Below are 14,961 nucleotides of genomic sequence, written 5' to 3' on the forward strand. Positions count from 1 at the left end.
GATGACAGAGAGGATCTGTAGTCTGTGGAGAGACGATCTTTAGTCTGTGGAGAGAGGATCTGTGGTCTGTGGAGAGAGGATCTGTAGTTTATGGAGAGAGGATCTGTAGTCTGTGAAGAGAGGATCTGTAGTCTGTGAAGAGAGGATCTTTAGTCTGTAGAGAGACGATCTTTAGTCTGTGGAGAGAGGATCTGTGGTCTGTGAAGAGAGGATCTGTAGTTTATGGAGAGAGGATCTGTAGTCTGTGAAGAGAGGATCTGTAGTCTGTGGAGAGAGGATCTGTAGTCTGTGGAGAGATGTCCTCCCAAGTCAGACTGAGGCTGCTGCCAAGTGCCAGATGTTTGTTTGACGAGCCTGTTCAGGTGAAGGTGGAGGGGCTGAGGTCCAGGCAGGTGGTCACCATTAGAGCCAGATCAACGGATGAGAAAGGAGTGGTGTTCAGCTCCTCAGCCACCTACAGGGCTGATGGGAGCGGGAAGATAGACCTGCTCAGAGACCCCTCACTCAGTGGGAGCTATGTTGGGGTTGAACCCATGGGTCTGCTGTGGTCGATGAAGGCAGATGCCTTGCACAAAAAGTTTCAAAAACCATGTGCACTAAATCCCCATGTGGTGAAGTTCTCTGTACATGAGGAGGACAGGGAGGACAGGATGTTGGCAGAGGTGACCAATGAGAGGCTTCTGATTGGAAATGGGGTCAGCCGGCTTCCTGTCAAAGGGAGGAATTATCAGGGAGTCCTGTTTACCCCCCCAGGTAAATAGTTCTGTACTTTATGTTTTCACCACAGTCTGTACAACATACAGTGCTGTAGTTATGACTGTGTTTGTAGTTGTTACAGTTTAGTGTCATTGCATCAAAATATTAAATTCAACAATTCATACAATGTAATGAGCTAAGATTTCCTATGATTCTCTATAGACATTTACTGTGTTGTATATGTCTTATGATCCAGGAGAAGGTCCATTTCCTGCAGTGTTGGATCTCTGCACCTTTGTATCTGAGAAAAGAGCCAGTCTGCTGGCCAACAAAGGCTTTGTGGTTCTGACTGTACCAGTTTACACTGATCGCCCTGACAATGTCAAACAGATGCATCTGGATCATTTTAAAGAAGCAGTGGATTTTTTACAACAACAACCAAAGGTGAGCTGTGTGAAGTAAATTATGCTTTTAAGGGTCAGTCCACAATTTTGCAAGTTTGTTTTAAATCAAAGGTTGGATTCAGGTCTTGTTCAACTGTACATGTTTTTCTGAGGTTCAGAATCAGAATTGGATTAATAGCCAGGTATGTGTGACAAACATTTGGCGTTCGTCACCACATGGTAACACAATCTGTACATAACTGAAAACAGTATTTACAGTTTAGCAGTTTAGCTCTGACATATTAAGTGGATTTCTTCCAAATTACAATCTTTTAACACAAAATCGCTGTTTTACCTTCATAGCCCAATTCCTGAAGTAAAAAATATGTTTAAGCATATTATAACACCTCTAATTTGCTAACTTATTTTTATTCTTATTTTTATTCTTATTATCTTATTATTATTCTTCTCAGGTGTGCAGTAAAGGAGTTGGCATAATATCACGATCAAAGGGAGGAGAAATTGCACTTTCACTTGCTGCTTTTGTACCTGGTGTTGAAGCTGTAGTGTGGATTAATGGCTGCAGTGCTGTTGCAGGTGTTCCTCTGTACTATAAGAACCAACAAATCATCCCACCAATACCATTTGACTTGAGCAAGATTATTCTCACTGAATCGGGAGCTAGCATGATCAATTATACCCTTGAAAATCCTGTGGCAGAGAAGAACAAGGGCAGCCTGGTCCCCATTGAACAAGCCAAGGGACGGTTCCTCTTTGTGGCTTCAGAGGACGACCTCTGCTTGAACAGTAAGGTTTACATGGAGCAGATAGTGGAGAGACTGAAGCACCATGGGAAGGAGAACTTTGAGACTATGAGTTATCCTGGATCTGGACACATGCTGGAGCCGCCATATGGTCCATACTGCACCTCCAGCTTTCATGGGGTCGTTCCCCATGTAGTCCTGTGGGGGGGGGAGGCCAGGACCCATGCTGCAGCTGAAGTCCACCTGTGGTCAAAGATTCAGGAGTTCTTCAGAACTCACCTGAGCTGTGATGCTGCACAAACTAAAGTCAAAATATAGATACAAATAAGATAAGAAACATATAGTAACAGATCATGATATCAGGGCTAATAAATGATTAGGTTCATGCTTGGTTGTTTTGTAATGAGTAGAACATTTTAATATTTAATTGATGTTTCATTATATTATTCTAAAGTTGTGACCAGTCTCACCTGACATGGGCTTAATACATATTAAAAAATTAATGGTAAGACACACTTATTGCACACATTTACTGTGCAAAAAATGTTGACTCTGTGACTGATTGCCTTTCTTTTGCAGCTTGCTCTTGACAGCAGATGGACCCCTGCTTTTGTGAGGAAAAATTCACTGATATGTTTTTAATAGTTTTCAGACAGTGGAGGTGTACAGCACAGACAAACAGGATAACTTTGTTTCTGGATTCAAAGACATTATGGTTAGAACTTAATATTCATTGTTGTCATTTAGTCCCTATATGGGATTTGTAGAAACTGACACAACATAAAATATTTAAGTGAGTGTCTGCGGTGTACATCTTGAGTTCCTGTTACTGAAATGTCAACTATTACCCTGTACCTGTTACTCTCTTGCATATTAAAATACTATTAACTGATTTGTCATACTTAATTTTCCAACATTAAAACAAAGAAATGCTAATAAAACAAGGGTCAAGCTGTTGCACAGAGTGGTGCCTATTTAAACTAAACTATAATAGGCCTACCTAATGTTTGGACACCTGGCTAACATTTCAGCTAGCGAAACATGCCAACTGTTGTCTGTGAATATTCTTGGTTGTCCAGGGGAAATTATCTAGAGGTTGAGTCATGGCAGCTGGACTTCTAGTTTTTAGGTCGAAACATTTCACCACTCATCAGAGTAGTACTCAACTTCTAGATGCCAACATGTTTTCATTAATTCAGTGGAACCTTACTTTTTTTTAACTAATTTGTTTCAACTTGAGCACCATTGATTTTTTTATTTATAGGTAAAATAATTAAAATTGAAATGCAATTCTATCCATCAATGCTCTATTAAAGCCTAGGATCCATCAGTCATTGAAAAGCTTTAATTTAGAAGCAGCCAGGGCTTTGTTTAGGCTTAGTAACCAACATTTGCGACCATAAATTATTATTATAGTGAACACGGGCGCTTGTAAACACTTATTTATCTGGGAGGACCTTTTCTGTGAACATGGGCCCCAACAGCTCAAGGAAGGCTCCCCCTCTCCTGTGGTGTCCCCCAGGGTTCTGTCTTAGGCCCACCCCTTCGTGTGCTCTATATGCCATTGGGGTCTATCTGCTCTAAGCTTAATATTTCATTTCATCGCTTTGCAGATGACCTTCAAATTTATCTTCCCCTAAAGCCAGGCACTGCCTCAACCTGTGTTTTATTGGACTGTCTCAATGATATTAATAGATGGATGTCCAGAAATTTACTTCCTTTAAATGGCAAGAAAACTGAAATTATGATGTTTGGAAGTTCTTCTGGTTTTAGATGGTGTCAACAGTGATCTGGGCTGTTGTCATCCTACTGTCACCCACATGTTAAAAATCTTGGAGTTTACCTAAATGGCTCTTTTAAATTTGACCTTGCTAGTCTATTTTTGAAAAATCTAACATCAAATTTTGCTGTTTTGCAGATGATCTGCAAATCTATCTGCTATTAAACACAAGCAGTTAAGCCTTCATACAGGTTCTTCTGGATTGTCTTAAAGATGTACAAGCATGGATGGAGTCAGATTTTCTTACTTTGAATAAAAATAAAACAGAAATGATTGTGGGTGGCCAACATGGCAGTCTGTATCGTCCATTAGCCTTATTTTGTCATCATTTTGTCATAATCTTTAAATCTGCTTTTAAAATTGATAAGGAAATCAGCACATTGTTGAGTTTTTTTTCCAGCTGAAACTTGTTAATAACACAAAGCTCTAACTCCCAAGAAGTGAGTTTGAGGTGGTCATCCATGCCTTCATTACATCTCATCCAGAATTCTTTAATTCTTTATCAGTTCGTCTGGATCAATGATTACTTCACTGTTTACAGATGGTTCAAAAGACAGTTGTTCATCTGCTGACAGAAAAAACATGTGAGCACAGTATTCTGGTTCTCACTTCATTGCATTGGCTTTCTGTGTATTTCAAGGTCCAGTTTAAAGCTTTATTACCTGTTGATGAAATTTAAATAGGATGGTGCTGTTGTATTTGTCAGAGCTTTTGCATCCTGTTATCCCAGCGAGAGCAGCTGTATTGCAACAACAGTATAGTCAAATAATGCAGTGTAGCCTGTTGTTTTGCATGACTGCACATGAAAAGTTTAGATTATTACTAGAAATATAGTAAAATATATAATATGATTGTCAGAAGGATATTTAGATAATCAGAGGTATAGTTCTATTTTTTAAATTTTGTTTAGTAATGGTGATATAGTTCTTGAAGTCATGGTCAATTTATTGATTTTTTTGTTTACTTATGAAATATTCCCCATTAGTGTAACTACATACTGACTTTGTTATGTCCACAGGACAAAGTCTATGAAGAGAGGATCTGTAGTCTGTGAAGAGAGGATCTGTAGTCTGAAAAGAGGATCTGTAGGCTGAAAAGAGGATCTGTAATCTGTGAAGAGAGGAGCTGTAGTCTGAAAAGAGGATCTGTAGTCTGTGAAGAGAGGAGCTGTAGTCTGAAAAGAGGATCTGTAGTCTGTGAAGAGAGGATCTGTAGTCTGAAAAGAGGATCTGTAGTCTGTGAAGAGAAGATCTGTAATCTGAAAAGAGGATCGGTAGTCTGTGAAGAGAGGATCTGTAGTCTCTGGAGAGAGGATCTGTAGTCTGTGGAGAGAGGATCTGTAGTCTGTGGAGAGAGGATCTGTTGTCTGTGGAGAGATGTCCTCCCAAGTCAGACTGAGGCTGCTGCCGAGTGCCAGATGTTTGTTTGACCAGCCTGTTCAGGTGAAGGTGGAGGGGCTGAGGTCGAGGCAGGTGGTCACCATGAGAGCCAGATCAACGGACGAGAAAGGAGTGGTGTTCGGCTCCTCAGCCACCTACAGGGCTGATGGGAGCGGGGAGATAGACCTGCTCAGAGACCCCTCACTCAGTGGGAGCTACGTTGGGGTTGAACCCATGGGTCTGCTGTGGTCAATGAAGGCAGATGCCTTGCACAAAAAGTTTCAAAAACCATGTGCACTAAATCCCCATGTGGTGAAGTTCTCTGTACATGAGGAGGACAGGGAGGACAGGATGTTGGCAGAGGTGACCAATGAGAGGCTTCTGATTGGAAACGGGGTCAGCCGGCTTCCTGTCAAAGGGAAAAATTTTCAGGGAGTCCTGTTTACCCCCCCAGGTAAATGGTTCTGTACTTTATGTTTTCACCACAGTCTGTACAACATACAGTGCTGTAGTTATGACTGTGTTTGTAGTTGTTACAGTTTAGTGTCATTGCATCAAAATATTAAATTCAACGATTCATACAATGTAATGAGCTAAGATTTCCTATGATTCTCTCCAGAAATTTGCCGTGTTGTATATGTCTTATGATCCAGGAGAAGGTCCATTTCCTGCAGTGTTGGATCTCTGCACCTTTGCATCTGAGAAAAGAGCCAGTCTGCTGGCCAACAAAGGCTTTGTGGTTCTGACTGTACCAGTTTACAGTGACCACCCTGACAATGTCAAACAGATGCATCTGGACCATTTTAAAGAAGCTTGTGGATTATTTACAACAACAACCAAATATGAGCTGTGTGAAGTAAATTATGCTTTTAAAGGGTCAGTCCTCTTTCACTGCATAAATGTTTTCACGTTTTTCAGTTTGAGTTTGACATTTTAACTGAATATCTTCGAAATTACAACCTTTTAACACAAACTATATTTATTTTAATTGCCAAATTCCTGAATTTTGTGTTTAAACATATTATAACACCTCTTATTTGCTAATTTATTTTTCTTCTCAGGTGGGCAGTAAAGGAGTTCGCATAGCATCACAATCAAAGGGAGGAGAAATTGCACTTTCACTTACTGCTTTTGTACCAGGTGTTGAGGCCACAGTGTGGATTAATGGCTGCAGTGCTGTTTTGCTTGTTCCTCTGTACTATAAAAACCAACAAATCTTCCCACCTTTACTGTTTGATACCAGCAAGTTGATTCACACTGAATCAGGAGCTAGCATAATGAAGTACGGTTTTGAAAATCCTGTGGCAGAGAAGAACAAGGACAGCCTGGTCCCCATTGAACAAGCCAAGGGACGTTTCCTCTTTGTGGCTTCAGAGGACGACCTCTGCTTGGACAGCAAAGTTTACATGGACCAGATGGTGGAGAGACTGAAGCACCATGGGAAGGAGAACTTTGAGACTGTGCGGTACCCTGGAGCTGGACACTTGCTGGAGGCACCATATGGTCCATACTGCACCTCCAGCTTTCATAGGGTCCTACCCTATGTAGTCTTGTGGGGGGGTGAAGCCAGGGCCCATGCTGCAGCTGAAGTCCACCTGTGGTCAAAGATCCAGGAGTTCTTCAAAACTCACCTGAGCTGTGATGCTACACAAACTAAACCCAAGTTATAGATTCAAATAAGATAAGAGAAATAATCACAGCTCAAGGTCTCAGGGCTGCTAATTAACTATAGTTGATCATGTTTATGCTTGTTTGTTTTGTAATGAGTAGAACTTTCAATATGTGGTTTTGTGCACATTAATGAACATTCAGCTAGTAGAAATGTAACTCAAACAGAAGTTAATTCATTTTGAATTTCAGTTAATTTATCAAAGCTGATGCAAACTGTTGAAATATAGTAACCTGCTCTTTTTGCCATTTCAGAGTAAAATGATATATATGATTCTGATTAAAAACATGCATAATATTTTTCCTATCAAATGTTATGGTTAATACATAAATAAATACCCATTTCTCATTATTCACAGCAGTGAACTGATGTAACTTTTTTGAGTGTGCATGACACCGTGTTCATGTGTCCTGTCTGAATGAGGGAGTCGGTATGTATTCGCCCCACAGTAGAAGATTTACTTAAAGCTGGAGTGTGGATGAAAGCAAACAGCCCATGCAACATTCCTATTTTTCCAATCTGTTATGAGCCTAGGTTTCCATTTCCTGTTGGATATTTATTTTGGTGTTCGAGTTTCCTGTGTCTCGTTAGTTCATCAGTTTAGATCAGCTCCATCTGTGTTAATTAGTTCTGTCCTGAGTCTATTTATACCTCCTGTGTTCCTTTGTTCCCTGTCAGGTCATATTCTGTGTAGTACTAAAACATTTCTTACACTAGGGAAGTCATAGTATTACAGCAGCACAGTATGTGCAGGGCATGTGCTGCCATAACACTGAAAGACATTTGATGCTTATCAAGTTGAAAAGACATGTTGAGTAAACGTGATGGTGTAGAATAACATATGAACATTTGTAAATAATCAAATACAATGAAGAGGTGAATATTCTTAAATTTCTTCCCTCTTGTGTTTGTTTCTAAACTATCAGAGGGTTTTACCCAGCTGAGGCAAACACAGGTTAGTGAGCGTCCTCTGCTGGACAAAGTTTGCAGCTGCACAGAGCTTCAAGATTCAAAGGATTCAAAGGATAAATAAACAGTACTATCTAAATAAGAAACTAAGATAAAATACTATATACAAGATTAGACAAATCTAGGACACATATTGCACATGTGGTACTGAGCACCAGATAGAAGAAACTATAGCTTTGTTATTGTGCAAACATGGCTCAGGTAAACACATTTGTGTAGACAGTGCAAGTCTCACATAAACATTTAGTTTTCATCAGTCTCACAGCTATTGAAAAAACTGTTCTTCAGTCTGGTAGTCCTGCTGTGAATGCTCCGCAGCCTCCTTCCAGAGGGAAGAGGGACATAAAAGTGCATGCAGGGTGGGTGGAGTCCCTAAAATAAAGCTCAATCACTTATTTCACATTACATGTTTTTATTTAATTGACATTACTTTGTAGAACCCTTTTTTTCACTTTGAGACTAAAAACATTTTTTTTGTAATTTTATTTTGTCCAAAAAGTCAAATTATATTGACCATGATTGATTTATAAAATGAACAAAAGGTGGTGAATTTTTTCCATGTTAATATCTGTTGTTCTTTGACATATGACGTTAATGTCTGAGGTTTTCAACTGTTGATCTGACAAAACAAGCAATTTAAAGCACATTCTAATGACTTTGGAGAGTTTCACCTTTTTCTAATATTTTATGGACAACACCAGTATTAGGTTTATTAAGAAAAACATCAGCACATCAGTCAGTAACAGAAATAAGTGTAATACAAGTGTGACTCTCAAACTCGATCAAGACATGTTTCTTGCTGTACTTGTATTTTTCTTATTAGAAATCAAAAGAAATGAAGGCGAGAAATATATTGTTATAATTATATCTGCAACATTATTTATTGTGTTAACATCAGTTACAGTCACAGCAAAAATAAAACATGTACTAAAACATCTCAAAACACTCCTGCAGGATACACTTCACCATATGGCCATATGCTCAGTACGTTAAAAATCAAACAGCTGTTATTTTAATTATTGATCAAGATATTGACCTGTGTGCTGTCATGGTATTGGAAAGTAAAATAAACATCATCCCAATGTTGGACCATTGGAACAGTTCAAGTACATACTGATCCTTCTGGACCCTCACACATCTTTTTTGTTAGCACAGACAGAACGTTCTGTCTCTGAGGTTGAGTTCAGACAAAATACTTAGTAGACTGGACTGTGCATCATCAGAGGAGGAGCAGAGAAGCAAACAGAGGACTTTAAAATCCAGCTGATCATTTTCCTCTCAGATCAATAACTGCTTTACTGCAGGTAAGTCAAGTGTCTTTTTTCCGACTTGTCTCCATTTGCACCGTTTATTACACACTAACTCCTTTGTATTTACAGAGAAATGAGCCTGTTCCTAACTTTTTATTTAAAAGCATTTTAATAATGTAGGAAGACAAAGAAAAGGGGAACAAATATGAGGTCATGGGGTGCACAGCACATCCAAATGAAAATATTTATAATTTGAGTAGTAACCTGGTTAATGGTTATATCCTGAAAACAAAGTCTGAGCATCGTATCATATGAATGTTGCTAAAATATGTATCTGATGTATGTCTGAAACATGGATTTGAACTGAACATATAACACACATGCATCAACAGCATTGCAAAGACAATAAAACAGTAAGTTCACATGAAAAAATATAAAAGACAAACTTATGGGGATGTTTAGTTAATTATTGGTATGAGTTTATTTCTAATGTGTTTGTGTTGATATAGTTATTGAACTTATAATTGATTCATTGATTATGTGTATCCCATATCAGATTTTACAAAAATTATAACTTTCTCATTGACTTTGGTACGATCACAGGAAAAGTCAAAGTCTGTGAAGAGAGGATCTGTAGTCTGTGGAGAGAGGATCTGTAGTCTGTGAAGAGAGGATCTGTAGTCTGTGAAGAGAGGATCTGTAGTCTGTGGAGAGAGGATCTGTAGTCTGAAAAGAGGATCTGTAGTCTGTGAAGAGAGGATCTGTAGTCTGTGAAGAGAGGATCTGTAGTCTGTGGAGAGAGGATCTGTAGTCTGTGAAGAGAGGATCTGTAGTCTGTGAAGAGAGGATCTGTAGTCTGTGGAGACAGGATCTGTTGTCTGTGGAGAGAGGATCTGTAGTCTGTGGAAAGATGTCCTCCAAAGTCAGACTGAGGCTGCTGCCAAGTGCCAGATGTTTGTTTGACCAGCCTGTTCAGGTGAAGGTGGAGGGGCTGAGGTCCAGGCAGGTGGTCACCATTAGAGCCAGATCAACGGACGAGAAAGGAGTGCTCTTCAGCTCCTCAGCCACCTACAGGGCTGATGAGAGCGGGGAGATAGACCTGCTCAGAGACCCCTCACTCAGTGGGAGCTACGTTGGGATTGAACCCATGGGTCTGCTGTGGTCGATGAAGGCAGACGCCTTACACAAGTACTTTTTCAAGGACAATGCACTACAACCCCATGTGGTGAAGTTCTCTGTGCATGAGGAGGGCAGGGAGGACAGGATGTTGGCAGAGGTGACCAATGAGAGGCTTCTGATTGGAAACGGGGTCAGCCGGGTTCCTGTCAAAGGGAGGAATTTTCAGGGAGTCCTGTTTACCCCCCCAGGTAAATAATTCTGTACTGCAGTTCTGTAAAATGGCTAAAAATTCATCCTGAACATTGTGCACATCTGATCCAGAGCTACTGAACGTCACTGCTGCCAAAGGAGGTTCGACCAGCTATTTACTCCAAGGGTTCACTTTTTTTTCCTGCAGCATTGGGAATTTTTAATGGGTGTGATGATTAAAGACAAAACATTTGATTTTTTGTTTGTTATCAGATTAGACACAAGTGGCTCTAAAGAACATCAGACCACATTTCATGTTAAATATTTTCATTTTTATTATTTAATAGTTTTCAAGTTTGTCTGTATGTAACTGAGCTACTGTGACCAAGGAATTTCCCTTATGGACCAATCAAGTTTATCTAAATCTAAATCTATCTAAACCAGTTAATGCCAAGTGATTCACATGCTTTGTCCTGCCTCTGTATATGTCTTATGATCCAGGACAAGGTCCGTTTCCTGCAGTGTTGGATGTGTCCACCTTTGCATCTGAGAAAAGAGCCAGTCTGCTGGCCAACAAAGGCTTTGTGGTTCTGGCTGTACCAGTTTACACTGACAAACCTCACAATGTCAAACAGACAAATCTGGACCATTTTAAAGAAGCAGTGGATTTTTTACAACAACAACCAAAGGTGAAGTCACTGATGCTTTTAAAGGGTCTTTCAGCTTTGTCTTAAATCACAAGTTAGTTGCCCTGATGAATATTGGAACATGCTCCTCTTGTATTCACGTTTTCCTGGTGTTCATATAAATCTTTGCCAGTTTGAGTTTGTCATATTAAGTGAATATCTTCCAAAGATATAACCTCTTAACAAAAAAATGGCTCTTTGTGTTTTGTTCAGCATTAGTGGAAGGATATTTATAAAAAGAGAGAAAATGTTCACACAAAAAGCAGATTTTGATGAGAACATTACTAACTTTGTCTAACTCTGGTGGCTCAAGCAACATATCAGCTTGAGATCAATTTGGAGTGTCATTTTGAACAGAACAAGAACTGGCAAAGTAATCAAAATGGTAAATGGTCTTATAGTTGTATAGCACTTTTCTACATTCAAGTGTACTCAAAGCACTTTCACACTATTTGTCCATTCACCCACTCGCTCACACATTCATACACCGGTGGAACAGCCACCAGGGGCAACTTGAGGTTCAGTGTCTTGCCCAAGCACACTTTGGTCTGTGGACCAGGGAGGCCAAGGATCAAATCACCAAACCTTTGGTTCATGGTCAACCTGCTCTACTTGCTCTACTCTACTATTCTTATGTGATCTTATACAGTTTTTTCTTTAAAACTATGTTGGTATTACAAGTTTTTGAAAGGTACATTACTTGTGACTTTGGAGATTTTAGCTATTATTTACACTAATGTCTTGATTCAGCTTTATATCCCAATATCTGAAAAGTCTTCATTAAACATATTATAACACCACTAATTTGCTAATATATCTCTTCTCAGGTGGGCAGTAAAGGAGTTGGCATAGTATCACAATCAAAGGGAGGAGAAATTGCACTTTCACTTGCTGCTTTTGTACCAGGTGTTGAGGCCACAGTGTGGATTAATGGCTGCAGTGCTGTTTCACTTGTTCCTTTGTACTATGAGAACCAACAAATCATCCCACCTTTACTGTTTGACACCAATAAGATGATTCACACTGAATCTGGAGCTAGCATAATCAAGTACGGTCTTGGAAATCCCTTGGCAGAGAAGAACAAGGGCAGCCTGGTCCCCATCGAACAAGCCAAGGGACGTTTCCTCTTTGTGGCAGCAGAGGACGACCTCTCCTTGGACATCAAGGCTTGTATGGACCAGATGGTGGAGAGACTGAAGCACCATGGGAAAGAGAACTTTGAGACTGTGCGGTACCCTGGAGCTGGACACTTGATGGAGCCACCTTATAGTCCATACTGCCCCTCCAGTTTTAGTGGAGTTATTTCCTATGTGGTGCTGTGGGGGGGTGAAGCCAGGGCCCATGCTGCAGCTGAAGTCCATCTGTGGTCAAAGATGCAGGAGTTCTTCAGAACTCACCTGAGCTGTGATGCTGCACAAACTAAACCCAAGTTATAGATGCAAATAAGATAAGAGAAATAATAACAGATCAAGGTCTCATGGCTGCTAATTAACAATAGTTGATCATGTTTATGCTTGTTTGTTTTGTAATGAGTAGAACTTTCAATATGTGGTTTTGTGCACATTAATGAACATTCAGCTAGTAGAAATATTCCTCAATCAGAAGTTAATTCATTTTGAATTTCAGTTAATTTATCAAAGGTGATGCAAACTGTTGAAATATAGTAACCTGCTCTTTTTGCCATTTCAAAGTAAAATGATATATATGATTCTGATTAAAAACATGCATAATATTTTGGTATCAAATGTTATGGTTAATACATAAATAAATACCCATTTCTCATTATTCACAGCAGTGAACTGATGTAACTTTTTTGAGTGTGCATGACACCGTGTTCGTGTGTCCTGTCTGAATGAGGGAGTCTGTGTGTATTCACCCCACAGTAGATTTACTTAAAGTTGGTGTTGGAACTGCAATTTTCTCCCTCAGTTCCACGTGTTCGTTTGATCAATAAAGCAGAGGCGATAAATATGGTTTCAAATAGTCCGTTTATTAAAACACACTGGATAAAGCAGTTACAGAGCTCTGGGTCAAACTTTCCCTAGCCAATAACACACTCTCTGTCAGGGCAAGAAGTCTGACTGGCTATTCTTCCCTCGACCCAATGATAATATTACAGAACAAAATGTGCAATCTTTAGGAAGTTCCTAAGTGAAAGTGTTCCTCTCCCATAGGTTGAGAAGGGTGAGATAACCTGATGTTGCCATGCCTCTAGGCAGAGGTCAACCTGTTCCTGCAAGACAGAATACAACAACAAAAGCAACATGCACATCCTATCTGATGTTATGTCTAGTTCACTTCTTGCACTGTGAGAAACCTTGCAATTACTGAAAAACATGTTCATCTCTAAGCTACTACTGTTTTGCACATACCAAATGCTTCATAACTATAACTGTAATAATGCCTTATGCCTTAAGTTATAATGTAATAAAGGTAATAATTCCCACACTGGAGTGTGGATGAAAGCAAACAGCCCATGCAACACTCCTATTTTTCCAATCTGTTATGAACCTAGGTTTCCGTTTCCTGTTGGACTTTGATTTTGGTGTTTGGGTTTCCTGTGTATCTTTGATCAGTAATAGGTAGCTTTATTTCTCATTAGTTCATCAGTTTAGATCAGCTCCACCTGTGTTAATTAGTTCTGTCCTGAGTCTATTTATACCTCCTGTGTTCCTTTGTTCCATTTCAGGTCATATTCTGTGTAGTACTAAAACATTTCTTACACTAGGGAAGTCATAGTATTACAGCAGCACAGTATGTGCAGGGCATGTGCTGCCATAACACTGAAAGACATTTGATGCTTATCAAGTTGAAAAGACATGTTGAGTAAACGTGATGGTGTAGAATAACATATGGACATTTGTAAATAATCAAATACAAGGAAGAGGTGAATATTCTTAAATTTCATCCCTCTTGTGTTTGTTTCTAAACTATCAGAGGGAAGAGGGACATAAAAGTGCATGCAGGGTGGGTGGAGTCCCTAAAAAAAGCTCAATCACTTATTTCACATTACATGTTTTTATTTAATTGACATTACTTTGTAGAACCCTTTTTTTCACTTTGAGACTAAAAACATTTTTTTTGTAATTTTATTTTGTCCAAAAAGTCAAACAGCTGTTATTTTAATTATTGATCAAGATATTGACCTGTGTGCTGTCATGGTATTGGAAAGTAAAATAAACATCATCCCAATATTGGACCATGGGAACAGTCCAAGTACATACTGATCCTTCTAAAACCTCAGTCATCTTTTTGTTTACCACAGACAGAACGTTCTGTCTCTGAGGTTGAGTTCAGACAAAATACTTAGTAGACTGGACTGTGCATCATCAGAGGAGGAGCAGAGAAGCAAACAGAGGACTTTAAAACCCAGCTGATCATTTTCCTCTCAGATCAACAATTGCTTTACTGCAGGTAAGTCAAGTGTCTTTTTTCTGACTTGTCTCCATTTGCACCGTTTATTACACACTAACTCCTTTGTATTTACAGAGAAATGAGCCTGTTCCTAACTTTTTATTTAAAAGCATTTTAATAATGTAGAAAGACAAAGAAAAGGGGAACAAATATGAGGTCATGGGGTGCACAGCACATCCAAATGAAAATATTTATAATTTGAGTAGGAACCTGGTTAATGGTTATATCCTGAAAACAAAGTCTGAGCATCGTATCATATGAATGTTGCTAAAATATGTATCTGATGTATGTCTGAAACATGGATTTGAACTGAACATATCACGGGTTGGCGTGTGTGTGGAGGTGCGGGAGAGAAAGTTGAACCCAAATGCAGGTAAAACAAGGCTTTACTTTTTCCTGGGAACTCCAGGGCACAAAACACAAATTCAAACAAACAGGATGAGACAGTCGAAACTAAGAACACTTCCACTGGTACATCAACTGAATCTGACAACTAACTAATGCTTCTGCAGGGAACAAAGGAAGAAGGGAGGTATAAATAGGGAGAACACAAAAGGTGATAGAACACAGGTGAACATAATAGGACCAGGTGAAGCTAATAGACACAAATTACTAACATAAAGCTGCCAGAGACCAGAACAGGGGGGAAACAGGAAGTCAATA

At 39.4% G+C, this 14,961-nt stretch overlaps 3 protein-coding genes across 3 annotated transcripts; all 3 read left to right on the plus strand.

The window, feature by feature from the left end:
• The first annotated feature begins 156 nt into the window (after positions 1-156).
• LOC113131025 (acyl-coenzyme A thioesterase 1-like) lies at positions 157-2,244 on the plus strand. Its single transcript, XM_026308412.1, has 3 exons — positions 157-753; positions 953-1,140; positions 1,553-2,244. Exons 1-3 carry the CDS (start codon positions 297-299, stop codon positions 2,159-2,161), a joined length of 1,254 nt encoding a protein of 417 aa, XP_026164197.1. The 5' UTR covers positions 157-296; the 3' UTR covers positions 2,162-2,244.
• Positions 2,245-4,893: 2,649 nt separating this feature from the next.
• On the plus strand, positions 4,894-6,672 carry LOC113130315 (acyl-coenzyme A thioesterase 1-like). Its single transcript, XM_026307246.1, has 3 exons — positions 4,894-5,456; positions 5,656-5,858; positions 6,064-6,672. Exons 1-3 carry the CDS (start codon positions 5,000-5,002, stop codon positions 6,670-6,672), a joined length of 1,269 nt encoding a protein of 422 aa, XP_026163031.1. The 5' UTR covers positions 4,894-4,999.
• Positions 6,673-9,800: 3,128 nt separating this feature from the next.
• LOC113127425 (acyl-coenzyme A thioesterase 3-like) lies at positions 9,801-12,674 on the plus strand. Its single transcript, XM_026302365.1, has 3 exons — positions 9,801-10,257; positions 10,700-10,887; positions 11,712-12,674. Exons 1-3 carry the CDS (start codon positions 9,801-9,803, stop codon positions 12,318-12,320), a joined length of 1,254 nt encoding a protein of 417 aa, XP_026158150.1. The 3' UTR covers positions 12,321-12,674.
• The last annotated feature ends 2,287 nt before the right edge of the window (positions 12,675-14,961 follow it).

This window comes from Mastacembelus armatus, unplaced genomic scaffold (genome assembly GCF_900324485.2).
Source record: "Mastacembelus armatus unplaced genomic scaffold, fMasArm1.2, whole genome shotgun sequence".
In the NCBI taxonomy this organism is placed as follows: domain Eukaryota; kingdom Metazoa; phylum Chordata; class Actinopteri; order Synbranchiformes; family Mastacembelidae; genus Mastacembelus; species Mastacembelus armatus.

Coding starts and splice junctions, on each gene's coding strand:
- LOC113131025 (XM_026308412.1), top strand. CDS start 297: ATGTCCTCCCAAGTCAGACTGAGGCTGCTGCCAAGTGCCAGATGTTTG. Junction 754..952: donor AGTCCTGTTTACCCCCCCAG/GTAAATAGTTCT, acceptor CTTATGATCCAG/GAGAAGGTCCATTTCCTGCA. Junction 1,141..1,552: donor TTTTACAACAACAACCAAAG/GTGAGCTGTGTG, acceptor TATTCTTCTCAG/GTGTGCAGTAAAGGAGTTGG.
- LOC113130315 (XM_026307246.1), top strand. CDS start 5,000: ATGTCCTCCCAAGTCAGACTGAGGCTGCTGCCGAGTGCCAGATGTTTG. Junction 5,457..5,655: donor AGTCCTGTTTACCCCCCCAG/GTAAATGGTTCT, acceptor CTTATGATCCAG/GAGAAGGTCCATTTCCTGCA. Junction 5,859..6,063: donor CCAAATATGAGCTGTGTGAA/GTAAATTATGCT, acceptor TTTTCTTCTCAG/GTGGGCAGTAAAGGAGTTCG.
- LOC113127425 (XM_026302365.1), top strand. CDS start 9,801: ATGTCCTCCAAAGTCAGACTGAGGCTGCTGCCAAGTGCCAGATGTTTG. Junction 10,258..10,699: donor AGTCCTGTTTACCCCCCCAG/GTAAATAATTCT, acceptor CTTATGATCCAG/GACAAGGTCCGTTTCCTGCA. Junction 10,888..11,711: donor TTTTACAACAACAACCAAAG/GTGAAGTCACTG, acceptor ATCTCTTCTCAG/GTGGGCAGTAAAGGAGTTGG.